Source organism: Temnothorax americanus, unplaced genomic scaffold (assembly GCF_048541705.1).
Source record: "Temnothorax americanus isolate GAGA-0224 unplaced genomic scaffold, ASM4854170v1 Scaffold26, whole genome shotgun sequence".
Taxonomy (NCBI): Eukaryota; Metazoa; Arthropoda; class Insecta; order Hymenoptera; family Formicidae; genus Temnothorax; species Temnothorax americanus.
Window position 1 is genome coordinate 2,980,102 of NW_027509401.1, and position 26,346 is coordinate 3,006,447.

At 39.1% G+C, this 26,346-nt stretch overlaps 5 protein-coding genes and 1 long non-coding RNA gene across 15 annotated transcripts in view; 3 read left to right on the forward strand and 3 right to left on the reverse strand.

Annotated features, from left to right (window-relative positions):
* The window catches only part of LOC143899224 (uncharacterized), a 125,800-nt gene extending 115,667 nt beyond the window's left edge, over window positions 1-10,133 (forward strand). For both annotated transcript variants that reach the window (XR_013257421.1, XR_013257422.1), the window contains exon 4: window positions 9,999-10,133. This is a non-coding gene — a long non-coding RNA (uncharacterized LOC143899224). The remainder of the gene's footprint in view (window positions 1-9,998) is intronic.
* Tg (transglutaminase) lies at window positions 6,372-18,445 on the reverse strand. 4 transcript variants are annotated; one of them, XM_077409332.1, is made up of 12 exons: window positions 18,273-18,445; window positions 17,420-17,519; window positions 17,217-17,331; window positions 10,016-10,365; window positions 9,567-9,699; window positions 8,923-9,152; window positions 8,486-8,799; window positions 8,004-8,273; window positions 7,843-7,922; window positions 7,433-7,577; window positions 6,863-7,169; window positions 6,372-6,757 (listed from the first exon to the last, which is right to left on the reverse strand). In XM_077409332.1, the coding sequence occupies exons 3-12, from the start codon at window positions 17,323-17,325 to the stop codon at window positions 6,449-6,451; spliced, it is 2,247 nt and encodes a 748-aa protein (XP_077265458.1). In that variant the 5' UTR covers window positions 17,326-17,331; window positions 17,420-17,519; window positions 18,273-18,445; the 3' UTR covers window positions 6,372-6,448. The 4 variants fall into 4 exon arrangements, with proteins under 4 accessions (XP_077265458.1, XP_077265459.1, XP_077265460.1 ...); XM_077409333.1 differs by lacking the exons at window positions 17,217-17,331; window positions 17,420-17,519; window positions 18,273-18,445 and adding exons at window positions 10,716-10,963; window positions 11,115-11,256; XM_077409334.1 differs by lacking the exons at window positions 17,217-17,331; window positions 17,420-17,519; window positions 18,273-18,445 and adding exons at window positions 10,749-10,963; window positions 11,115-11,255.
* A 1,404-nt stretch (window positions 18,446-19,849) lies between these two features.
* LOC143899288 (mitochondrial import inner membrane translocase subunit Tim21) lies at window positions 19,850-21,502 on the reverse strand. 3 transcript variants are annotated; one of them, XM_077409491.1, is made up of 5 exons: window positions 21,360-21,502; window positions 20,937-21,126; window positions 20,629-20,863; window positions 20,338-20,437; window positions 19,850-20,259 (listed from the first exon to the last, which is right to left on the reverse strand). In XM_077409491.1, exons 2-5 carry the CDS (start codon window positions 21,121-21,123, stop codon window positions 20,110-20,112), a joined length of 672 nt encoding a protein of 223 aa, XP_077265617.1. In that variant the 5' UTR covers window positions 21,124-21,126; window positions 21,360-21,502; the 3' UTR covers window positions 19,850-20,109. The 3 variants fall into 3 exon arrangements, with proteins under 3 accessions (XP_077265617.1, XP_077265618.1, XP_077265619.1); XM_077409492.1 differs by having other exon boundaries at window positions 21,356-21,497; XM_077409493.1 differs by having other exon boundaries at window positions 21,251-21,364.
* A 117-nt stretch (window positions 21,503-21,619) lies between these two features.
* E(y)2 (enhancer of yellow 2) lies at window positions 21,620-22,579 on the forward strand. 2 transcript variants are annotated; one of them, XM_077409494.1, is made up of 2 exons: window positions 21,620-21,761; window positions 21,994-22,579. In XM_077409494.1, exons 1-2 carry the CDS (start codon window positions 21,715-21,717, stop codon window positions 22,232-22,234), a joined length of 288 nt encoding a protein of 95 aa, XP_077265620.1. In that variant the 5' UTR covers window positions 21,620-21,714; the 3' UTR covers window positions 22,235-22,579. The 2 variants fall into 2 exon arrangements, with proteins under 2 accessions (XP_077265620.1, XP_077265621.1); XM_077409495.1 differs by lacking the exon at window positions 21,620-21,761 and adding an exon at window positions 21,856-21,884.
* A 131-nt stretch (window positions 22,580-22,710) lies between these two features.
* On the forward strand, window positions 22,711-26,064 carry Nedd8 (Nedd8 ubiquitin like modifier). 2 transcript variants are annotated; one of them, XM_077409498.1, is made up of 5 exons: window positions 22,711-22,876; window positions 22,982-22,999; window positions 23,456-23,568; window positions 24,199-24,331; window positions 25,429-26,064. In XM_077409498.1, the coding sequence occupies exons 1-4, from the start codon at window positions 22,859-22,861 to the stop codon at window positions 24,302-24,304; spliced, it is 255 nt and encodes an 84-aa protein (XP_077265624.1). In that variant the 5' UTR covers window positions 22,711-22,858; the 3' UTR covers window positions 24,305-24,331; window positions 25,429-26,064. The 2 variants fall into 2 exon arrangements, with proteins under 2 accessions (XP_077265624.1, XP_077265623.1); XM_077409497.1 differs by lacking the exon at window positions 25,429-26,064 and having other exon boundaries at window positions 24,199-24,370.
* LOC143899287 (uncharacterized) overlaps window positions 23,563-26,346 on the reverse strand; it is a 37,009-nt gene continuing 34,225 nt past the window's right edge. The window contains exon 6 of one of the 2 annotated variants that reach the window (XM_077409490.1): window positions 23,563-23,912. In XM_077409490.1, the coding sequence (XP_077265616.1) occupies window positions 23,698-23,912 (215 nt within the window). In that variant the 3' untranslated portion in view covers window positions 23,563-23,697. Of the gene's footprint in view, window positions 23,913-25,504; window positions 25,729-26,346 lie in introns of those variants that run through there. The other variant, XM_077409489.1, reaches the window with a different exon arrangement.

Genomic DNA, 26,346 nt, shown 5'->3' on the forward strand with positions numbered 1-26,346 from the left:
CCAGTTCGGAATTTCGCGCTCTCACTCCTCGGCGCCGCGCGAGAATGAAAACCGACGACGCGGCGCTGCCACAGGACACACCGTGTGCACGACCGCACACCGGTCCTCTGTATGCGAGCCCCTAACACTCGACAAAATAGGCGTGTCCGCGCACGTGGACGCGCGGTTCACGCTCGCGCGCGTATAAGTGTATGCGCGACGAGGAGGTACCCCGTCAGTCAGTCACTCACTCTCGGACCCTTCCGCCCGGGGTGCATGCGTAATGAGGCATCCGCGCCATTTCTCGCCCCCTTTTTATTCTCGCTCCCTCTCCCCCGGCCGCCGCGGAGGACGGAGAAGATCCCTCCTACGACCCTTATCCAGACCCGCCGCCGCCCTTCGTCGACGAGTCGACGGGAGTATCCAATTCGCCCTGCGGCCCCGACTCGCCGGGGAAATCCTCGTGCAAATACGTTCGCAACTGCCGGCTTTACCTATGTAAACATCCTTTCTCCCTCTCCCGGACGCGCCTATGGAAATTGGACCTCCGAATTCGATACTGCGAATTTCCATACGCGGAAGGAAATATTATCGTTGCTCGGGCGTTATGAATTTTTCACCCTTTGCGGTCGGACTGCCGCCTGACTAAATCTCCAAAAATCGGAGAGCGAAGCTGCGAGATGGACATCAGTTGGATAATTCTTTTTATTAAAATATTCACGAGCTATTACGTCGTGAATTATATATATGTAGACCGCTGTAATCGGGACTAAGAATCTCTGTTACATACGTAGGTTTATCTAGATTAACTTCGACACCGGGAGGATTTATCGGGGGATATCATTTTCTAATCCGTCAAATTACTACGCGCCCTTCGTTATTATGCAGTCGACTCGCTCTCACCCTTTGTTTGAACAATCGCGATCGGCAGGATGTCACCGTGCGAGCGCAGAAGTGCAAATAATAAACTGTCAGACAGCCGTCACAGCCGCTGACCGAAGTAACGAAGGACAGATTGACGGGAAACGGACGCGAACCAAATCGACCTCCCATGAGGGCCGTTTTAAACTGATCGAAGTACTCGATACGGATATAATTATATGCGAGGCATTCAGAGATCGTTATTTTATACCTTTGAAAGAAGGGGGATAGAAAATCACGTGTGAAATGAAAAATTATTTTCTACACAATTATTACAATATTATATGTTACAAATTGCTACATATATAGTCGCACAATATTATTCTATTTATTACAGAATACATTATCATAAATTATAATGTATTATATGCTATACATGATTAATATTAATACGTTGCTAGTCGCGGATTAATATCCCGCATTGAACCGTTAAGCTGCCGCGTTTGAATTCGCCTTTTGATTTCCGCTCCCTTTAAGACAAATAATTCCGCGGAAGTGAAACGTAATCAACGTTGCGGCCATTATTGCGATCCAAAGGAACGAGTTCGCGTAGTAGCGACGACCTAAAAAATAAACGAAAGGAACGTAAAAGCACGGATGGTCTTCGTTTCACGACGTTTTACCGCAACGAGTTTTCCCGATGACGGGAAAAGGCATCGGTCACGTGCGCGATCGCCGCGGTAACTATCTCGTCGTGAAGTGTCACGCGCGCGCGTGCATTTAATATTTTAATTAATATAAAATGGACAATGCCACTTGATTAATGCTCGCGATAGATTGGCAGAAAAAAAACGACCGGTCGCTATTTCGCGTTATTCTTTTTTTTTTATTCTATTTTTTTTCTTCAAAGAGCAATTGCGCTTAATTTCCATGCCGCCCGTTGAGTTACACGATTACGCACTTTTTTGCATTATCGATGTTCCACGAGTTATCGCTCTCAGAGAATCCTTGAATATTAATGAGACCGTGTTGCCTACAAATCATGCTCATCTCCCTGATTGTTAAGAAGTGGTGGTTCTGCTATCAATAATTCTAAAACTTAGCTAAAATTATTTTAACATATTGCACTTGAATATACCTACTAGACTAAAATCTTGTTTTTCGTGCGATCTTACATCTCGAATTTTATTTATAAAAATTAATTATTTATTTCTATAAAAAACTTTTTTTTATAAAATTTCACAAACTTTCCGCTAAGAAAAAATTACATTAAACTGGACACTTGCCGAACATTTTACATAATCAAAAGTATTTAGGAAAATAATTCTGAGATTTGGGAAAGAACAATTATCAAAAAATGTAGTTTTAATGTGAAATAATGAAAGAAAATTCATATATTCTCTTGATATATTAAAATCGGTGAAGTATTCCGTTTTCGCATTGCATAACATAATTTGAAATAATTTAATTCAATTCATTAGAAATGAAAGATAAGGCAGAATTCTTGCGCTAGGACTTGATAGCCAGGTGGAAATCCTGTCGCGCGAGAACTGCGACGCGAAGTGTCTAATCGCCTAATAAATGACGGAAGGAGGATATACGTGGCCAAAAGATACGTGGCCGGATTGACATGTCGACCATAACGAGTGAGCCATTATGGATTATTGGGGTCACGCGCGTTTGATGCCATCCCCGATTACGGTAGTTGTATATGATTGGCAATAAACTGTCAGCCGCTCTCGGGACAAGCCGAGCCTCGTCGCTGACCGATCGACTCCGCTCGGACACTTTCGGAAGCCATTTCTCGCTTCTCTCTTTTATTCGCGGGAGACGCGAGAGAGCGTGAGAAAGTGCGTTAGAAAATCGCGGGAGAGCTCGTAAAATTGCGATTATCCAGCCTCGTGATTATCCATCAAGGGTTGACTTTGCGACTCGGGCAACTATAAACATTTATGCGTTATTTTGTTTTAAAAGGCAACGTCGGGAAAGACGCCGCGAATCTATCTCAAGCGTCGACGCTTCACATACAAGCTATCTATATGAACACAAGTTGAAATTAATTTATACAGTGATAATTTTTAATTTGCTAGCAGAGAATTAAATTTTCAAAGTTACAGCATTGAGTTACAATCTTTTTTTTTTTATTAGACAAATACAAAGTATAGCCAGTAGGAACAAGCCTATTTGGCACGAGTTACCATCTTTCCTGTAAGTATCATGTGCTGCCATCTAGAAATGACCTACGGTACTAAAATACACCAAGCGATCGAATATATTTTACAAAAATTTATTTACTTATTTATTAAATCTCGATGTGTAAAAATTAATAAATATTTATATTATCACTGCTCTATCGAGATAAGGCTCTATTTTTGTGTAAACCAATATCATTTAATGCACCGACGCGACGTATCTACCGGTTTTTACAGCCTTTTATTAATTGGTACCATATCCTTGTGACTATATCACACTCCGCTTGAGTGGCATAAATCTCTTTGTCTCTACAAATTGAAATGACCGAACGGTTTCGCTCCGACGAGATAACTCATCCGGGAGAATTCCGGAGTCGATGACCAATTTTCCCAAACCCGTCGTTCGGTCCGGGGGCTCCTCGCCCCCTTATTCGCCGGGTGCATGCCGGAGAGCACCCGGATTATTTATATCGCAGCATGCGCTTTTCTACCACGGATCAACGTCTTTCGTCGTTTGTTTCTCGTACACGGGGGGGGGGGGACGAGACGAGACGAAGACAGGTACAAATCTACAGGAGGACGTTTCCCGAGCGTGCTTATCCCTCTGACCCCGCGGCATTAATAATATTTCACGAGATCTCCTCGAATTCCTCCTGCTCCTGCCTCTCCCTCACGGCCGCGGGGACCCCCCGTCGAAGAGATCGCGTCACTGACGTGTATCCTTCGCGCGGCGATCCTGATGGATACGCGGGATTCGATGGGAACAAAAGGATGTTGGTTTAACGTGGAAGGCGTGTTTGTTGTTTTGATGAGGTATAATAGGATGGATCCCGGGTGTTGATGCATAGCGCGTAGCGGGGGGTGCCGCGGGCCTCGGCCGGGCCCCCGCTCGTCGAGACCCCCGTAGACAGCGATCGCAACACGTCCATCACATGTCACGGTTATGTATTTAGACATATCTCGCTATCATCTTGCGTATCTCCTTTCTCTTTCTCCCTCGGTCACCTCTGCGCATCCTCCGCATCCTTGAACCCTCTCCCACGATTTCTCCGCCTGACGCTTCGTCGTCGTACGGCCGTTCTGTCGCATGTTAATCAGGATTTTGTCCTGCCGAGAGAATTCGTCGACCCTTGAAGAATCGGTTTTGTCAGAAAGACACGAGTTTGGAGCTAGGATATCCTTCGTGGAGAACGTTGAACGCGATAATTCAAGAGTCAGTATATACTTGAATTTTAAAGACGCGCGAACAATTTCGTTAATCACAATATTCGCAGGGAAAGACCGATGCATTTTCAATCTAGTAGCGGTTTAACCACTCGAGAACGATCCGTGGAAGATAAATAAAGCTTTATTCGCGATCAATTGTGAGGCACAAAAGCTCAACGCACGCGTTTCACATTTGCTTTCCAATCGCTCGTTCAACCTGCCTCCTTTCATCACTCATCCCTTCAACTCTCTGTCCAATTTGCTGCGCCGGTATTTTCGTCCCCTCACTATTTCGCCCGACGATTCATTAATCGATCCCGTAACAATCTCGTCTCCCCTCCGCCGCGCTGCGCCGCGCCGTTGGCCCTCGCGCAATCCTCTTCTTCGCCACCGCGCGCTTCCTCGTTGGTCCCCATTGGTCCCGCCTGGGCGCCGCGCCGCGTATCGTTCATCCAGGCCCATATTTCAACATTAATTTCCCGGATGGTGATACATCGTTCGCATCAGCCCGGCCTCGTATCAGCCCGGAGCTCATCATCATCCGCATCCCCTTTTGCTCTATCCCGCTGTCGCGCGCACGCCCGCAAAGTTCTCCTCCTTTTTTTTCAACTTCTTCAGGGGCGAATGGCGACTTCTCTCTTACGCCCGAAGCTAATAACTTTAGAAGAGTTCCGACAAAAGCACAATCGAGCAGAGAGCAGTTAAATGGACCAACTGCCTTACCACTTTATAAAATGTGAACAAATATCTTGTTTATCACGTTTAGAAATGTCAAACACTACTGTAATATATATTCGAGGCACAGAAAAATTAAAAAAAAAAAATAGTTTATATTCGCGATTATTCTATAGTCAAGTTTATTTTTTATCTCATTCTTCCCTTCTGTAATTTTGAAAGGTTTTGAGCATGAAGTAACCTACGCTGCGTAACTTTAAACAGTCGATATGTACTTCCGTTTAACAGGATTGTTCGGGTCGTCCCGGGAGGGCCCGCGAAGTCAAATTCCATTAAGCTTTACATGTATCCGTCCCTGTCCTTACTCTTCGTCTTCTTCTTCTCTGAATAATCACGCACTCGCCACAGCGACCCTCTCGATTGCCGGCCGTTAATATCGGCCGCCAGGTAGTCTCTGTCGATTGAATTTTTTACTAGTGCCCACCGCGGAAGCCGCCGACTCGGACCCGGTATCCCCTTCGTGCAGTTGCTTCTTAAGAGTAACTGACGTTCGCTTTAAACGTCCGTCATTTGTCATCGGACCCGCGGTGCCAATACGATCCGACAGGAAATAGGACAGTATGGCCGCGGCGGGATCTCTCTCTCTCCGTGATCGCGCGAAATGTGCAGCATTCGACAATATTCCCCGTCGTTATTTCAATGATATCCGCGTCCGTTAAGCGGCTCGCAATTTACGGAGATAAATGCGTCCCCGAACGATCTCTGACACACCGATCGTAGTCCGAACGTCAACCGTTCCGAAAAGATGCATGATTATCATCAAGGTTGATCAGTAAAATGAGAAAGTCAGGTTGCAATCGAGGTAGAAATGATAAACGTGAATTTGATAAAATGAGTCACAGATTATTTTCTTTACGTACAAAATAACGTATGTTTATAAATGTTGCGACTTTACATTCTATGAACACGTAGATAACATAGGTAATAATGACTATCATGAAAGATAAATAGAAGAAAGGATGTGATATACATAAAAAATAGCTTTGATTGTATCTCTCAGTTTAGCTAATTCAATACTTAGCTAATTGGCACACATACACACACAGTCTGTTCGTACTCGGAGTCTCGATGCTTTGCAATAAATAAATATTTTGTGCTTCTCACAATTTGATGCTTTCTATGATGCGAAACAAAATTAATAATATTGATTTTTTAACTTGTACATACATTTTTATGTTTTTTTTTCTTTTCCTTCCAAGAAAAGATCAACTTATTTTATTTTCAAAAGTTATCTTTGTATAACTTCAAAACTTTGTGCAAACTATTATGCTTAATTTCAATCTTTTTGGCAGTCAGTAATTGCGTAATTACAATTACGATTTTACGGTAACTGTGCTGTTCCTACATCGCGAAAAATTATTATTACATTATTACTAAATGTACAAATCTAAATGTAAGTATAAATTGAAGATAAAGATATAAAAAAACGACACGCGACATATTACTTGCTAAAGTATCATAAAAAAATATTGCGATCACTCAGAATTATTAATTATTTTCGCCGATTTGACTATAAAATTGTACGAATGTCCATCGACGTCCTCTAATTCCCTCGAATAAAACTTCGCCGCTATCCTGGCGCGTCCTTCTAACTTCGGCATCATGGAGAAACTACATTCCGCGTCTGCATCCACCTCGACAGGTTCTGATAGCTTCAACTTCAATTGCTCATCCAGACCGGGCCCTTCGATAAGGAACCTACCCTTCCTCAAAGGAATCGGCAGCGGATTGCGGAACTTAGCTGAAGCGTGGAGAGTCTGACCTACGACTGCGTCGTTATGCAACTAAATAAAAAAAAATTTAATTATTACAAAGTGAAACACCTATTTGTCGTATCTCTATTTTGCTTTTGTCACTTTCGCATTGGTCACGCGTGTTCGGACAATTACCATGATTTTAATGTCGGGTTTCCTAACGCGGAAGTCGTCCTGCGCGAAGTACTCGAAGTTCGTGTCCTTCACGGTGGCGAGACAGGCGATGTTGAAAGCGCATTGATCCAACAATCTCGGACCGTACTCCTCCCAGGAAACGTCCATGCGAATTTCCTCGAGCACCCCTGGTCGGACTAGCCTGTCAATGTGCAATCTCTTCACCGGATCGCCTACTCGGCCGGTGTACAGTACAGTTTCCACCCTCAGAATTACGGACACCCGGTATTCCATCGTTGAATTCCGATTTTTTATTAGTAAAACGACACTGCCGGAAAAGAAAAGTTCCGAGTAAGTATTTCACAATCGGTGTAATAAAACAAAGAGCAGCATTGTAAATGTCTAAACTAGAGATGTCTAAGCTAAATTTTAAAGGAAAATAAAATAAGTTTGAGGTATTCTATATATTTCTATGTAATTTTTATATGTTATAATATTATTGAATGTTGGCGTATAAATTGAATTAAGTAATAATTGCTGCATTATTCAAAAAGTACTTGCAGGAATGATAAAATAATTCAACGAAGGTACCTGAATGGCTGCCCGATAATGATATCGTCGCGCAGTTCGAAGGTGAACATGACGTCGTTGAACTCCTCGTTGAGATAATAACGGCTAAATAAAGACTCGCTCTGACGCAGCGCCTTCAGCATGGCACCACGTTCGTCATCAGACTCTATTAACATTAAAAATGATTATTAATATTGCTCTTATAATTAGCATTAGTATCTCTGATCAGACACCATATTAAATATTTCATGATTAGATGAACGATTACATTGATCGCAACGCTACGAGAATTCAAATAAAATAGTAATCGATAATATAACATAATTTTGCCTTCCGTTACGGATACAAGCTGGTTATCAAAGATTTTGTCATCTAAATGATTTGCATGCAGCAACCTAACAGCGAAATATTCTCTGTTAAATCCCACTTACTTTCTGGATACTTGTAAGTGTGCGTAATGTCCTCTCTTGTCCATCTCCCAACCGCTTTTGTGCTGATCAGCTGGCCGATGCTGCGAAATCGTCATTGTCTCATTATTTAATACAATCAGTTCTAATAATCGCGACGACGATTGACAATTCATCATACGTACCCGTACATATCCTTGCGAACTAATTTCAACGGCTGGGTGGGCCCGTTGTAACGCCAGTAGACTTTGTCGGCGTTGACCTCGGCGAAGAGGAACGCGTTGTCGTAGGGACGCAGAACTTCCCCCTTCTTCACGGCGGCCACCGATGCCGGGCCGCAACGATACGCGCCTTCGCTCAGTTCCTGAGGAGTCGCATCGATTACCTGCCATCCCGAGCAATCCGGCGACAAATCTAATCGCGTCATCCACACCTCGTTCCAGACGTGAAAATTCCTTTCACGATAAAAATCGATCGTTCTATTATTCTATATACTGCCATCTCGACGTTTCCTAATTTTTATTTAAAATCGCCAACCAAATCGCATCGCTGATCATTACAAGCAATAAGATTAATCTCTTCGTGCGTGTTTCACGCTTTTCATTATTTTTGCAACATTTGATCGTGACTTAAACAAAAGCTGAACGTTTTTCCGCCCTCAAATTACCATATGGAATCGCTGTTGAGCTCTTCCATGATCTTCCCTTCCGCGTTCACGAAGTAGTCCACGGTCAGGCTGCTCTGAGTATCGTGCGCGCTCGAATAGTTGGTCACCACTCGACAGGGTATACCGAGAGTGCGACAGATCGTCGCCAGCACGCCGGAGAAGACCCAGCACTGTCCGTACTTGACCGGTTTCTTCGTCTTGTAATACTGCTGGAGTATTTTCTGCGAGCCCATCCACCTCGTAGGTGGTGTGCCGCCCCCGTAATCGTCCGACCAATTTCCCATCACCGCCCCGTTATCGTCGGGGGAGTTTACCTAGAAATCGATCCCATATTTAGCAGCCCGGAACTCTTTCGCTCGCCATCTTAAATATCACTTTTCAAAATACGGTTTAGTATATTGCAGGGGGGAAAGTTCTTTCTCTCCTGAATAGCTTACCGCGGCGGATAGACAGCGCGTTATGACGACCGGGTCATGCCTGCCGGAAGCGCGGACCTTGCCGACCTGGTTCATCAGGTGTAGGGCGCAGTCCAAAATGTCTCGTTCGAATTGCGCGTACTTCCACACGCTGGGCCGCAAGCGATTGTGACTGCCGCGCCAGATTAAACCGTCCTCTGCCAATACGTACTCCTGACGTTCAGCCTCGCCGTCCAGGTACACCACGTCGTCTGAAAGGGAGACATACTCTGCGAAACTTTGGAATCGGCAATATTAACGCGTTCGCTATCATCGGGCGGTTGGGAAACCGGCCGCTACAGACTTTATTTTTAGTAGTTATTATACACACAATGTGTAACTAACTAAACTGCACGTTTTCACTTATGCACACATGACTGTAGCGAATAGGCAAAGTGAGCAAGTTACACAATATGTCGCACGCATGACGTCGATATCTCACGAGAATTAATGCGTCATATGTGACGTGTGGTAGAGCGAACGTGTTTTAAGATATAATTTTCACCTGCTTGGACCGAGAATGTCCTTTCGAAAAATATCATAAAGCAGCGATAAAAAAATTCGATAAATTATGACGCTGCTCGTGCGTTGGAAGACGAAAGATTAGAATATCTGCGAACACACACCTTTGCACCATGGATTGCAGATCAAGTAAAACGGATGATCCATCGTGTAACTGACAGCACCTTCCGACTCCTTGTTCTTGGTATCGATATCCATTTTCCACCTGCCTATAATCGCGTTCGCGGATGTCACAACCTGAAGACGACAGATTTCGTTCAGCAAAAAGTATTTTCCATTTTAATTCTACTCTCACTTCATACGAGCATGCTTAACGTCCCCAAATTAATTAAGACATATATCAACGGTTTTAATATTGCAATTCGCGAGAATTACCGATTTAATATGCAAATTAACTTCAAGTCTATTTTACCTTAAGAGAGGAACTTTTAATTATAACATAATTATATAAAACTGTTTCATATTAAAGTTACTTTGTCAAGCGTGTAAAATTTAATTGAAATAAAATTCTCAGTAGCGAAAATCTCACATTTCAGCAATGCTCGCGACTCGCCTTTATTCTCAAAAAATTTGGTCCTCTGGCATCTATGGTGGTCATCCAGGCAGCTTCGGAAATCTCTCCAGGATGGAGCAGGGCGGTCGCCACCAGTGTCCCGTGTCCATGTTGTGGCGTCCGAACGTCGTCGAGGGTGAAAACGATAGAAATGCCGTCGATAGAAGAATTATAGTCCCGAGATAGGTTGAGGTGCAGATAAAATTCCTGACCACGTCTAACGACGAGTCTTGCTCCGTCATCCTGACGGGTCATCAGCTCGTATCTGGATGTCCGATGATTCTCGCCGTTCTCTTCGATGCAAGGATCTACATTGTGGATTGTCAATACTGGAACGCCGAAATCCTCCCCTGCGAATGACAGCGTTCGTGAGGATTACGAACTATCCTATACGAAAAGATAAGAAAACTACCAACACGAAAAAGAATGCTGGACGTTATTATTAATTCTATTCCGATGAAGTAACATTAGACAATAATTAAATAACAAATATTTGTCTTGGAATAAATTTACGCCGTTGACTAGACTATTTTGACAAATCGTAAATCAAGCTCTTTTTTAACCCTTGGAAGGCGGACGCCGGATCACTTCTGACCCATAGTAAAGTTTCTCTCATATGTGTTGCAAAACAAATTTTACGCGAGAATGTTATTTATTTTGTTTGTTTTTTATTATCTCTTTTCAAAAATGGGAACAATACCTAATATAATTTGTTGATTTGTCACTTCTGTACCTTCAGACATTACGACTATTTCCCTGATCGCTGCTATACCGAATACTGCCTATAGAGTGCTTTCTTTGCATGTAAGTTGCCTTATCGCTTATGAATGGGGGAGTTATCCAAGTTACTCAAGTTACAGAACTCCTTGAGCCGCACAGTTTATACCCTAGACAAAACAGAGTCAAGGCATATGGGTCACGACTTACGAGTGACCCGACGTCCGCCTTCTGAGAGTTAAGTAAATTAAATTTAACTCTTCTTCTCTAAATATATTAAATCGAACGTCGAATACGGGTTGCAGTTCGTGCCACATTTTTTCTACACGGCTGTAATCGTATTGTCGTTTTGTAATCCGTCCGGAGAACGCGAGGGACTCACAGTAGAATCTGAACGGAAACGGTCGGGTACGCCGATCGTTGAATATCCGGTAGCGATCGTAGAATCTGTAAAACATCCCGCGGCGGTCCGGGTGCATCGGATGCCCCGGCTGCGGATGCGAACGAAATCCTGGATACATGGACGAGGAACGCGTCGGACGCGAGTTCACCGAATGACTGAAGAACCCGCCGACGACGAGGAGGAAGGAAGAACTGGCTAAGGTGCTAGCTAAGGTGGGCCGCTGCATTCTAGGAGCAATCTCAAGGACGCACGTGCTGCAACGCCGTGCGCGACCATACATGGCGTCATCGGTGACACCCGCTGTCAGTAGGAGTCACCCACTTTTCGTTCCCATAAATTAGTCGGCGATTTACAATCGCGGCCGAGTTATCGATACATCTCGATTAAAGCCCCATTATCTTGAATTTCTTGAATAACGTCTAATTAGGAGACATTTCAATTAGAGATTGCAAATCTATTCTCTACAGTATCAGGAATTTTTACATAATATATTAAAATTTAACGATAAGAATTATTTATTATTAGTTTCCAGTATTTATTAAGATGTATGACAAAATAAAGTGATAAGCAAAATTTTATTTTACAAACTAAAGATTTATAATCAGACTATAAAAAGAATAAAAGTAAAATACATATTATATATTATTATTATATAATTCACGTAACAAATAATACATAACAAATGTAACTTTTATTCGAACTATGATGTATATTGTTTACTTAAAGCTTATAATGATATAATTGTAGAAATTTACGAACTATAATAGAAAGGTGACACACCCTTGATTTTAATATCTCAGAGCCATGAGACATAATTTTAAAAAATCTTGCTGTCGTCATTACTATGACGTCTATTGTTCTCACACTAGTCCGAGGATATATTTGTAACTTACGAGTTGTTGCAAATACCAAAGCAATGATTTTCTTCTACAATAACAGAGTAACTAGATTACTAGATGATTCGGTTCAGCAACATGTAACTTCAAATGTTAAACAATTGCAACATTGTTTTTTATTTAATTCTCTATTATTCTATAATGTGAAATTTTAAGAATTGTCTTCTCTTTTGAATTTTGCAAGTTTCACTTTTCATTCAGATTTTATCAATATTTCCTCTTGAGATAAAATTTCGCAAGTCTTTGTTTAAATTACCTTCGACGAATTAATTCCGATATCTGCAAAGATGCGAATGGCATTTCGTAACTTACGGACTTGCACACCTACGTAATCAATTTAATCACGTAAACCTACATTCATAAATTATACTCATTAAAGAGAAGTCATTAAAACCATTGATTTAAAGGAAAGCGATGTTGGCCATTTTCAGATTTTACAAACAATCGACTCCTTAGATAGAAATATCCCACAAATTAGAATGGTATCTTAGTAATTAGTAATTAATGATCAGAGAAAAACGTCGATCATTACCCTGGAATGCGTGTTAAAACATGCAGTCGTACAAGATTCTCGCATTTAAATCGCCACAATAACAGAAGCGGTGATTATCGCTATCTCTGTGAAATCGCTCATTACTTGCTATCGGATCTTCGTTCAACTCATTCGTTTCAATGTAACGAACTCGTTTTTCTTCAAAAGAACATGTGTAAGAAGAAATCACTTTATCACCGCCAACTTGCGATTTCCATTTCGGTTGACGTGATACGGTTCAATTCGGTGAAACCGACTTCTAACAAACATCACTCAACATCGGACAAACAACCGTTTGTAGGATTTCAGGTCAACTAGAGAGAGGTTTACCGTTTAGGGAAAACAAGGTGGTGCTCCATATTAGTCAGGAATCTGCGACAATTATGCGGAATTTAAAGCAGTACCCTTCGTTGATAGTTTTCAATGCATAACATATTATATAATAACTTTCATTCAGATTTTATATGATCAGTTTTTATATGACAGCGTGATAATTTTTCATTCATACGCTTTTCGCGACACATCGTCATTAAAAGCAACTGATCGGCGTCATGCCTGCGTTAGCCGAGTGTTGCTCAAGAATTTGAATTATATTACTGCAGATTGTTATTTGAAGAGAAACGAGATATTTATGAAAAAGGGAAGACAGTAGAAATATATTTTAATTAAATGTGTGTGTGTGGAAACATTATAGAATATTTTAAATATAAATATTATAGATATTATTAGACGTCGTATTTTAGTACACACGATTTTAATAATGCGGCAAGTGGCTACGTCAGGCGGAGTCACTCTGCTTGTCGCATTATTCAATCCGCAAATAACAATACGCGATCCATTTGTCATTGTAATCAGCTTACTTCATCGGTCTTAATACGAAAATGATGGTGTTCAAATGACTCAGTCACGAGACACATATCACGGACGTGTGCGTAGGTATTGTTACAAAAATAAGATATCGAACGATCACACAGGGTGTTCCAAATTGAGATTTCTCACTTTTGATCGTTTTTTTTTTAGTTAATTTAAAATTAGGCTTCTTTAAATAACGCTTTAAGATAACGCGGGATTTTAAGGCTAAATTTAAAATTGAATAAAACATAAAACTTTTTTTATTTTTTTACAAAATGCTACCCGCAAAATGCAAATTACATATTTTCTACGCCACAAACACCACAAAACATGAATAATTAAGGACTCGGAAGGACGCTTGATGCAGTTTTTACGATCCATTTTCTGCGTCGATTCCTTCCGAGTGTTGTAATTAGAATTCCTATCGGAATCACGTGTTTTGCATCGAATATAATACTCGTGTCCGCGAGAAACTTGACGCTCCGGTTATACAGATATATGCGTCAGGACTCGGGATATCTTATAATGTGCGTACGTAGTGAAGAGAATCGCTGCCTCCTGTGCGATAATGATATGTAAATCTCCGTATATATAAGAATGAGAAGCAGAAAGATATAAGTAAAGAACACGCGACAAACACGTCGTGTCGATTTACGTAGAGGAAGCTGAGTCAACAAAGAAAGTTATCTGAGAGTGCGTGACTTAACGAAGAGAATCCCTGATGAGCAGTCTCCAATGGGTAATCACGAAAGCGCTGCATTCGGCGAAGCTTTCGTGACTAATCTTCCGGTCAGCTTGCGACCCACGAGGGAAAGTACCGAAGAATTTTGTGAAATTGCATTTCGCACGGCACTTAATAGAATATAAATAATAATTCGGTTTTTTTTTATAAAGGAAAAATAATGAATTAGCAGCGTTAATAAATGCGCCGCTTTATTTGATGAACTTGGAGAAACTTAGATTTTTTTTTTCATGCACTCGTAAAATATACAATATTCTGTGGTAAAGTAAATTTTTTTTATTGAATTTTTAGTCAATAATTCGAATATATTTAGCTCATTCATGAATACATCGAGGAAGAATGATGATAATAACGCAGCCTCATATCGGCGAAAGTGACGTCACCGCTTAACGGTCACGGCACCGCGCCACTTGCGTAATCTCACTTTCATTCTAATGTAATAAAGTCACGCAGGTTTAAACAATTTTAACGATTTTGACAAGTCAAGTTGTAAACTATAAAAATTTCTTTCAAGAAAACGCGCAAAGAGTTTTGATTTATGATAATGCGCACAAATATACTTACTTCCCTAAGATAGTTAGCGGATTCTGTGCATCTATACGTAGATCTTCGGCACGTGATAAATGGCGCCGTGTGACGAACGCGAGTACCTAATGAATAATGCCGTTTTAAATGTACATAATCATAATGAAGGCCGGCGCCTCGCGAGAGAAGCGGAAGCAGACACTTCCCCCATCTGAAGTATATTTTCTCAAATGAAAGAACGCGCGATAAATCGTGCGTGCTCGAACGAACAAATCACGCATTGTATCGACGGAATCCGCGTTTATTTACAAATCACTCGGCCGCGTCTCGGAATATAGAAACCAATTCTACTCTGAGAAAATAATGCAATACCTCCTTTCAAGTTTTTTGACAAAATTATTTTATTAAACATATTGGAAAGAGCGTAAAATTTCCCTAATTCATTAAGCGAAGACGAAAACTTTCAGATAACGAAGATATTGCATTAAATGTCCTACTTTTTTCGCGTCACTTTATAATATATCATAATTTCTATATTTTTTAAAAATATAGATATGTATTTTTCATTTTTTTTTACTTTTGACGAATTAAAAATCAGTGTTACATAATAGAATTCATAGCCAAGTTGACGATTGCTTAATTCAAGCGTGCGAATAAGCGAATAAGAATCTCTACCTATATGCTCTTATATCGCCGCTCAACTCATCAATCGTTTTCGTCGTTCAATAGTACTTATGTCACAATAATAAAATCACCGCCTACATATCAAACTACCGACCTTGCGATTTTTTCTTCCTTGAGACGTGATGACATCATACGTTACATATAGTATAGTCTAACATAAACCGTCTGTGATTTTTATCACGCACCAAAAATCGTTGACCAAACACACGTTTTCTCGGCACGCGTCGCATAAAACTTACAGCCGCAACATATCGTCCTTGACCAATATTTTGAAAATAGATTTTATAGGGCATGCGCCGGAAAAGCACTTTGCTTCTCGACTGGAATGTCAAGAATGACAGCACGATTTAGCTGTTGAACTCTTTACCACTGTATTCAAGTTTTTTTTTTTTAAGTTTTCTAGCAAGCTTAAAATATCGCTTAATTTATGCACTTTGATCGAATTTCTTAGCGTTAAACAAAACAAGGTATATTTTCAAGAGCTACAATGAAATTATTATATCGATGATTCAAAATTATTTTTATAAAACAAAATTCTTGAACATTGTGTAAATAAAATCGTAAACTCGAAGAATTCCGACGTTAAAGGAGTTATAAAATCATTTTGCAATAATTCTCACATCTTTTGTTTACATGCGAAAATCAGGAGCTCTCGCTAAACATTGCGCCTCGCTGGATTATTTGCATTTCGGTGGGCACGTGCCCTCGTTTACGACGATTTACTTTTAGGCCGCATTATCTTACGCGCTCGCGTGATTCATACCGCTGACGTTTGACTATCTTAGCTGTTTTATTAATTGATTTCCACCCCGCCCGCGCACGCGAACTCTGGTCCTCAGAGGGGTCAATTGCCTACGTGGTGTCAGATCAAATATGTCTGGGAATACTCCTCGTTATCGGGATTTACTTGATCGCGGACTTTGCATAGACATTGCAAAAAACCGCTCGGCGTGACAAATCCAATTGTTGATTAAAGAAAATAATGTGTTTTTGCTGGAATATTGATGAATATCCTTATATATTATCCTGCTGGTTCTAAACTAAACAAATAAATATATCGCTAGATATTTATTATGCGCTCTAAGATAGCATTCTTATAATTTTCAATGTATGTATGCTTTGAGCATATTGTAAAACATTTTGAAATCAAATTAATACAAAATGAAGAAAAATCGCAGAGAAAAGAAGAAGAAATGAAAATAAAATAATGACAAAGAAAGAAAAAATAATGCCGTATATAATAGAGGTATTCATTTTTATACTCCGATTCTCGCACGAATTGCGAATTGTATGGCTTTCAATAATTAGACATCATGCTAATAATAATAGATGCGTAATCACTTTTGATGTCCATAAATATATCATTCATCACTTCTCGGTAACATGAAACGAGTCGGTCAGAGAGAGATTTGTAAAAATTTATTGACTCACGTACCGGAAGCGAGAGCACGCAAGAGCCATTCGGACCCAAGAAAGATGATATTCTTATCTCTCTGGCGATTTTTTATAAGCTCCTCTCTCTTAATGCGATCCATACTTTCGGTAGATATGCAGATAATCGTAATCCCGCAAGAATATTTAGTTCGCCCCGGGAAAACATTAAGAACGTAATCTATTCGAAAAGTTACTCCTTCCACGAACTTTTTAATCAGCATTAATAATAGCATTATAATTAGGATTTCTTCCTACCCTCAGTGTGCAAGTACATGTATATTACGGCATCAACATTAACAAATTATATTATGTAGGATTTTTAATACTTTTTAAAATGCCAGAACTTTTATCTGATTTCTTTTTACTCGACTATAGCACGTATAATAATAATTTAAGTACATACAGGATTAACTTACCATGGGAAGTGGAAGGCGGTCGCGGTCTCTCGATAGGATGGATTTGCTGGGGCCTGAACACGGCCCTAAATCCGGAGAGGCATGAGCACGAGCAACACCTTTTCATCATAATTAGCTGCGAGTACGAACGCTATTCGTATAAAAGTTATGTCTTCGATATTCCTCGTCGATCACATAAATCCAAGCGTTTTATCAAATCATACCTGATAAAATGTTCATTAATTTTTATCATTTTCTAAATCTTATAAGCCTCTTTCGAATACCAGCATTTGTGAAAAGTCCGCATCCGTCAGGCGTAAAACTCTAAAAACAATTAAACAGATATAAAATTAGAAATAATTAAGTAGTGTAATTGCGTGGATAATTTTTTTTAGTTTAGCTAAAGCGTCTATTGATTCGAATAAGACTCGAAGAAAATGTTGTTGCTGCGATTAATCTTAAGTCTATAATTGAGTACATTTAATCAAGGACGAGCGGAATCGTTCAAAGCGAGACATAGACGATTTATTAACGTTCGTATGCATAACTGTAATTAAAGAAATTGCTGCGCGATTGTCGATTCATTCAAAATATGTTGCAAAATTTTATCGGGTGATATTTTCGAAAGAGTAAAGAATTGATATAAATTGAAGATGCCTTATCGCGTAACATTTTATTTTACGATATTATTCTAATAATCTTTCTTTTGCATGACTGCAATTATATTCTATCTTAATTAAAAGATAATAAATTAATAACGTAATATAATAAATCATCTATTTTGATGTAAATCACTATCTTAATAAACAATAAAATTTACAGACCGCTTCTATTTATAAATTTTATAAATTGTTGGTACTATTGAGGTTTTTATCACTTAAATAAACTGAAAAATCATAAGTCGCAATTTTACAATTTCTAATATATTATCAGAAATAAATAATAATAAGATTTTGATATTTATTAAACAAATATTTTTATTTATTTTATTTTCTCTCTTTCTTTTGCAGCGAATAAGTATAACTTTCCCATGAGAATAAAAATTTTTTAAAGATAGTTTTGGAATAATTCTGTAACCTGCGGTATAATAATTTAATATAATAATCTATTTAATTTTAATAATTTATTTTTCTTTCACAAATAAGACTTTGCACGATGTCACATCACTGTGCACATTCCGAGCGCGTGTTAAATACGAGATGATTGAAACAGCGCGTGTCGGTCTCCGTGCCGAGTTGTCGAACGACTGTCAGTGAAAATCAGCTGCCATGCAGCAGCGGAGCAAACGTATCTCCCGCCAGTCTTCAGTTAACTTTTAGAGACATTTAACAGTAATGATATGCGAACGTAGGCACCTTTTATGCAACATTGCAAAACACGCCTCTTTAGATAGTAAAGTAGATGCTGCGCTCGTTAATGACTCTGTCGTTAGCTCCTACGTGTTTTTTGCTCGCTGTGTTTCTATCATTTATGTTACAAGTACACGTAAATATCAATCTTCATCCAGAAACATTGGATCACACAGAGGACTTTATTCTTAATGAAAAATTGATATTATATATAGTGATTTATACGTTAAAGAGTAAAGTATTAACTCAAATATGTTTTTATTAATGGCATAAAAACTCAAATTAAGAAATTTAAGTCAAGTTGAATTAAAAAGTTAAGTCAAAATGATTTAAGTAAAAAATTGAGTTAAATTGAGTCAGGAAATTTGGGACAGTCGATTCCCAGATGTAAACTTTTTTGCAGGATAAGAGATTACTCGCGCATGCAAAATTATTATTCAAAATAATATACATATTAATTAACAATTTAATATATACATTAGTATAATAAACGATAAGCGTGACGAAGAAGCAAAAATAATTTGATATATAAATTGCTATGTCGCGCGTATATTAGTTAATATAATTAAAGGTCAAGCTCGTGTGTGTCAAATAATAAATAGGTTGCCGGCCAATAACGAGCAATGTTAGACGTTAAAATTTCAAAATTTATTAATGTAACATTACAAATGGTACGTTTCGGCAACACTGTGCCTTCCTCAGCCAATTTTAACAATTAATTGAAATGCCACGAATCAGATTGATACACAACGATTCCGAATTTTTGTTCAGCAAGTATACACCTTATCAATACTTTAAGGACTTCATCAGTATGTAATAATTTAGATTTCAATGTTATCTGTATGTTAATTTCGATGTGGAAATTTGTTACTCTTGACACATGATTCGTGGCATTTCAATTAATTGTTAAAATTGGCTGAGGAAGGCACAGTGTTGCCGAAACGTACCATTTGTAATGTTACATTAATAAATTTTGAAATTTTAACGTCTAACATTGCTCGTTATTGGCCGGCAACCTATTTATTATTAGTTAATATAACTATATTGACCTGATAAGACGTATACACTAATACAGACGCGCGCGTGAGTAAATGATAACGAGGATAATACATATTTTTAGCTCTCACGTAACACACCACGCAGGAATTTGTTCTCTGAATTTCGTAGACGTGCCAGGATGGTCTAGGCTCTTAATTCAATCAAATTTAGACTAGAAGCGCAAAATGATGAAAGCTCCTAAATAAACAGTTTCACAGGAACCGAGAAAGAGACCTTCCGTATAAGAAAAGCTGTTGCACAAATATATGAGGTAAAAAAAGGAAATAACTTTTATTTGCGAAGACTGAATCAGCACTCTCACATCTTGCTTAAGAGACTTAATTAATTGACATTTAGCAATCTTCTATTTTATCTATTATATATGGATTACCAAATATATATATATATATATATATATATATATATATATATGGATAAAAATATACAATAAAAAATTACAATTCTGTATCAAACTTGATCGCATACACATTTTAATAACCCTATTTACATATCAATATATTGCACATTTATTGATTATCCAGTAGCAAGTTAAAGTCCAGTGTAGATTCGTGTTCTTGCAGCGATTTAGATGTATCTTGGTTGTCCTCTATCACGATCGTTCCAACATGATTCACCGTAACGTACAGATACGAATATTCGTAATTGCCAGACGCGTTCTGTAATTAGAATTGAACATATGAGCGTATATGTGTGAGCACACATCATTCTCGATTCTCGCAAACTTGCAAACTTACTTCCTTCACTTCCGCATACACCGTTCCCTGTCTTCTCGTTCCTTGTACATAAAATCTCAATCTCATGTACTTGACGCCTTGCTTAATGTAATACATATGACTGAAAAAAAAAAAACACACAGTCCAAATGATACTTATTTGTTTTCAAAAAGCAGTTAGGAAAGTATTCTTGAAAGTTTTGAAATTTGAATTATTGTCATAATTCGTTCTCGCAGCAGGATTCATATATGTACAAAATATATATCAATAATTTATATTAAAAATGCTGTAAAAAAATTTATCTGGACGTACGAGATGTGTTTTCTACGTCCACGTCGAGTCTCGTCTCCGTAAGCCTTTACAGGTGCTCCGAGAATGTCCATGACCTTTGGATGTTCCATACAACGGATGCGAGCTTCGCTGTAAACAGCATATGGACTTTTGCTGGAGAATAGCTCCGAAAATAGGGCATACAGTATTAGAGCCGTAACTCCAACGCCACCGACTATTACTCCAAGATATCCAACAGATTTCAGGTTTTCTTTAACTGAAAAGGAAGGAGGAACAGATGTAATCATTATGTAACAATAATACGTAAACATACGTTGTGTGAAATTTACCTACTTCTGCGGTGCCGATCTGTACCTGATTATTGGTTTCATTGGAGTCAGTCTTGGTTACGGATTTCTTTGTCGAGTAGCAAGCACTGTGTTTAATGCCAGGAACAATACTGAGACCGTACGAGACACTTGACACATGGTTGATCAAGTGTCTTCTCTGAAGAATATGACTTAACGCTCTCGCCATGTTCTAAAATATAAATATATATTTTAATAATACATTTAATGAATATATATATATATATATATATAATTTAAATTTTACAAAAACTTTGTTTTTCTCTCTCTTAATTTAAGGTTAACCGGTTCTTTACCAAAGTATCAGCAAGCCAATATGTAAATATGTACAATAATCTCTTGTCTATTCAAATTACATTATTCTCATTATCATTATTAACACTTAATACGATATAACTTACGTACTAGTTCAGATACCGCCGCATATTATCGGAGCATTCGGAGCAGTGTTGTTGAAACCTAACGACAAGCAGAAATCTCAGTGCGTAGTGCGTACTGATTCGTTTCAAACGTGGAGAGTCCCAGAAATTCCCTACTTCCCAACCATTCAGCGTCCCGAAGGAATTCGAGGTTGAAATACCGGCTTAAAATTGGGGCAGACCGTTCTCTACGAAATTTAAGAACACGATTGGACGACGGTGTCTCGCGCATCAAAACAACCGTCTCGTTGTTGTTGTTGTCGACTCGAGAGGTTAAGCGGCAAAGGAATAATTAATAAACAAAAAGCTCTTTGAGTTAAATCGCGCACGCAAGGTTATTGATGAAGACGCCGCACCAGAGATTGGTTATGGTTGGCGATCGCGACGGGTAAACACAAATTTTGTACACTTTACGTCGAGATTATCGTTAACTCTCGAGTAACTCTTACAAGACAGTCATTTGAGCTTTTCAAGATTATTCTTACGAGACGAATTGCATGGCGCGATATGGGTTAGCTAGAATTTTCGGATTTAGAAGAGACATTCCCAAATTTCTGGACCCAATCGTTTGTTGACCGAAGACGAAATTGTCTGCATGACTGTGTGAAACTTGTTCGCAGGCTGAAGGAACTGTTGAGGCGCAGACTGGTGGAGTGCGGATGGCGGGACCAGGTGAAGCTGATATCGAAGGAGATAGTAAAGGAGCACGGTCACGATGTCACCTACGACACGCTGCTATCCGCGGTGACCAGCAAAGCTCGCACGCTCGTGCCGGACTCGGTGAAGAAGGAGCTGCTGCAGAAGATCAAGAATCAGCTGTTGGCTCAGGAGGAGAAGCTGAAAATTGTGACAGACCGTTAGGAATAGCTTCGTTTGAATCGTCGCACCGATCGCGGACAATTCTCCATCAACGCGATTATGTTAAATATGCTTCTGAAACGCATCACCAAAAGTCTCTTCCGCAAATAACCCTCTCTCCTAACGATTCACCATGCGACAAGATATAACTGTTACGTTACGTCGCGTCTAATGCGTAAGAAGCGTAAAATGTGATATTTAACAAGTAATTAGAGTATACATCTAACAGACAGGAATCTAATCGCGTGTCTGAAACAAGGGGAGTATATAACTTCCAAAAATGTTATATATATATATTCTTAGATGTACAAATTATATGAATAAAATATGATTAATTTCGTAAGTAAATTTAATATGCGGTTCCAACATCAGAGATATAAATATGAGTAAAATAAAAACGAGTAGTTTCGTCCGTTAATAACGCTCGTCGCCGGTAGATGGCGACTCGCCGCCATTCCGAAAATTCCGTACATCCGAATTAGGTTAGATCGTTCATCGTTCGTGCGGCGGTGACAATAGTGCGGCAGTGATCCTCGTAGATCCGTCGTCCGATTTGATCTTTCTGCGGCGTCGGCGAGCCGGTGATACTACCGTGATAATTTAGCGTAGTCGATCAATAGTCGAAAGATGTTGATAAAAGTGAAGGTAATTATGTGTGCTGGTCTCGAGCGATCTCTCCGCCTCGAGCTGAAAATCACGCCGGCTTGCCGCGATACTGGATCTCAATTTTAATCGCAGACTCTTTTTCAGACCCTCACGGGGAAGGAGGCAAGTATCCCGATGTCAAACGACTTTACGAGATTCCAAATGACGCGGCTGATCGGAATACAAAAGCGGTCCTTTATCGGCGAAAGGACCCCGACTTCGCTCGCGTCACAGAAAAGAAAACGACATCTCGTCATCTTAACCCATTTTGAAAACGTCAATTGTATTTCGAGGACATCTAGATTTGAAACATTGCGAAAAATTATAGAGCTACGTTGCATGAAAACGAGTAAAGTGTCAAAATCGACGTTTTACCGCGTCAAGACAGCTTTTATTTGTATCAGTCAAAAAGGAAGTCCTTACATTCGAATCATCGAAAGTCACGTCTCTCTTTCTATCTGTATTTCTTTGTTTATACGTTACTGTTTACGTAAATGTCTTACTTAACGGTCCTAATGTTAATGTTTAAGTAAAAGTATATTGTCAGTTAAACTAATACATGACGTATGATTTCTTTAGATTGAAATAGATATAGAACCTACAGACAAGGTAGAGAGAATTAAAGAAAGAGTGGAAGAGAAGGAGGGAATACCACCGCAGCAGCAGCGATTAATATTTTCCGGCAAGCAGATGTATGTATAAAGTTATCGTGATTTTATGGCGCGCTTGGTTGCGCGTTGCGCGACACAAAACTCCTATAACTTGCGAAAAGTCGAATGTGCGATCTCGAGTTTCTCTTACTGACTGCAGTTTTAATAGTCCTAATTTTTCCGCACGTTTACTTTCATGTGAAACTCTTTGAAGCACGGCGTTACGCATAATCCGACATTGCATGTAACGCAATAATAACGCGACTCTTTCCTAAAGCCCTTTGACATACAGACTCTGCACTTTCTTGTGGCGCAGATCTTCTTAGCGGTCGCAGGTATATACTCCGGGTAGTGCTGCATTATGCTCCATTCCTCCGTTTGCGTTCCTTTAACAACAATATACATTATTCTCGATGCATACTTTACGTTCAAGGCTGAGCTTTTGTTAAATGGAAACACAAATAAGTGATTGCGTATAAAAAAAAAAAGTCTCATTTAACCAATCAATTTTCTTCTAAATCATGTATAACATTCGAAATTAGAACTATATTTCGTATTAATAAAAAAAAGTTCAATTTTATTTAAGGAATTATATCGAGACGTGCGTGATCAATTAGTAATAAATATAAAATATCGACAGCAATGTGAGGGAAGTTTATATCTTTGTTTCAGGAACGATGAGAAGACGGCACAGGATTATAAAGTCCAAGGTGGTTCGGTGCTGCACTTGGTACTTGCATTGAGAGGAGGCTGCAGATATAACATTCCTCATTTATAAACGGCGGCGAGGGGATATTAAAGAATTGTGAGGGCCACAGAAAGGAAAAAAGAGCGAAAAAAGAAACAAATGTTTACCATCACGCATATGCGCTCAAGAAGAACAAACTCTATGTTATTTTAAATAGAATAACATAGTCATGTGATCTTTACACACACACACAACCCTAAATAAATATTTAATAAAGTAATTTAATCATGAAAATATGAAATGAAAGTGCGTATTTTTTTTATTTAAAATAATTTCTCACGTATATATATATATATATAGAGGAAAAGCACATATATGCCACTTTTCTCGTTGCCTTTCTGTTAGTTCTGCGTTACGCCATATATATATTTTACATTAAATACTGCAATGCAAAATTTAATTATTTACGTGGAGTACAGCATTAAAAAAAAACAACGTTTTATATTAAGAGAAAGAAACCGTTATATTGTTCGAACTATATAATCTGTCACACAGAGTAAATTATTTAGTCTTAATAATAAATACAAATTATAGCAAGTACATAAATAAAATCTAAGAAGTGTTAAATTAAAACATAATATTTAAAATATTAATTTTCTTTCTCTTCTGAAAAGAAAAACTAACATTTTTAGGAAATAATTTAGTTAAGAAAAAGAACGAGAGAGACCCGACCCGAATTCTATAGCGTTAAAAACCACTTTCTACAAATAATCAGTATACTACTCTCTAGCCAATTGTAATTGTTTTCTATCTAAATTCCTCACAGTCATACACTTTTGGTTTGGAACTTTATTATTCATATATTTTGTAAATAAAAAAATAGCATTAATCATATATAATAAAGAAATAAAGACAAGAGGGATAAATCAACGATTGTGTCACGTAAGAATGAGCGCTCTGTTTCTCGATATTTTTTTCTTTTTAATAAATCAGGGCTTAAGCAATTTCGCAATTAATTTGAATCGAAAAGTCATACTAACATTATAATAATGTATATAATGGTGATAATACAATAAAATTCTAAATCCTTCTAATGAGGTTTGTCGATGGTTTGGGAAAAAAGCTGGGTAAATGGGAACGGGGGGAACAAAGCATTTTATTAATTAACGATGGAATCGCGCTGCGTCAATTCGCTAAAATACTATACGTTGCAGGGGCACCGCGCGAGGCGAGGTGTTGCGACATTTACAACCGCATCTCGCATCGTGGGGATCGGCGTGCTTCCGGTCATCAGTTTCGGTGGTATCTGCTGTTGTGCGTCGCCCGACTCCACTTGGTCTTAAAGACGCGCTGGCAGATGGTGCAGTAGACCGCGGAGTTGGACGATTCCTCGTGCTTGGACGTGATGTGCCGCAGAAGAGCGTGCTGCGTCGTGAACGTGACGCCGCACTTGTCGCAGTACGTCGTCGTGTGGACGTTCCTCATCACGTTCATCGCCATCGCCGTCTTCGACTCTACAAATGCATTCCTCACTTTACCCAGGTCTCTGGTCTCCCTACGTCCTAGGCTACCGTTCCCGCTAGATACTGTAAAATATATCGGCTAACGATCGTCTACGAACGAGCCCGTCCGTGACTCGCAGAAGATTTATTAGAGTTCCGGCGAGTTAGATAAGTGTCGCACCGACAGCAGAATCTTGTTCCTTCGTCAATTTCAAGTGAGCTAAGTCTAGATTTGAAAAAAAAAGGAAGACCACACACGATCCAGTTAAATAATGCAGGAAAGTTAGAAAGTCGTTTCTTCATCACCGACGATTAAAATTGTATAGTAGACACGCGGTTTAATGTCGATAGCGATCTCGAAAAAGAATGGCGCTCAACGGCGTCAACGGACGTTACAAATAATTATCAATTTACACGAGGATTAAATCACACTTCCGTTAACGAGATAATATCTGCATTTAATCTCGCTGGCTACGCCCGTTTCCTTTCAAGTTGTATCGTCTCGTCACTCGACGACGTCTAAAACGTTCATCGTGCACTTGCAAGTGTTTCAACAATTCGTACTTCTGAAATCTGATGATCTAAAATGTTAAGCAATTTCTATTACCTGCTGGCCATAATAAGATTCCG

Bases quoted from the DNA above. Each gene is read 5' to 3' on its own strand.
- Tg (XM_077409331.1), bottom strand. From the start codon at position 11,415: ATGTATGGTCGCGCACGGCGTTGCAGCACGTGCGTCCTTGAGATTGCT. The intron at 10,366-11,114 runs GTGAGTCCCTCG...TGTCATTCGCAG, and splicing joins GTTTCCGTTCAGATTCTACT to GGGAGGATTTCGGCGTTCCA. The intron at 6,758-6,862 runs GTAATTGTCCGA...TTTTTTATTTAG, and splicing joins AACCCGACATTAAAATCATG to TTGCATAACGACGCAGTCGT.
- Nedd8 (XM_077409498.1), top strand. The intron at 23,569-24,198 runs GTATGTATAAAG...TCTTTGTTTCAG, and splicing joins ATATTTTCCGGCAAGCAGAT to GAACGATGAGAAGACGGCAC.
- LOC143899288 (XM_077409491.1), bottom strand. From the start codon at position 21,123: ATGGCGAGAGCGTTAAGTCATATTCTTCAGAGAAGACACTTGATCAAC. The intron at 20,864-20,936 runs GTAAATTTCACA...CTTCCTTTTCAG, and splicing joins GATCGGCACCGCAGAAGTAG to TTAAAGAAAACCTGAAATCT. The intron at 20,438-20,628 runs GTACGTCCAGAT...TTTTTTTTTCAG, and splicing joins GGACGTAGAAAACACATCTC to TCATATGTATTACATTAAGC.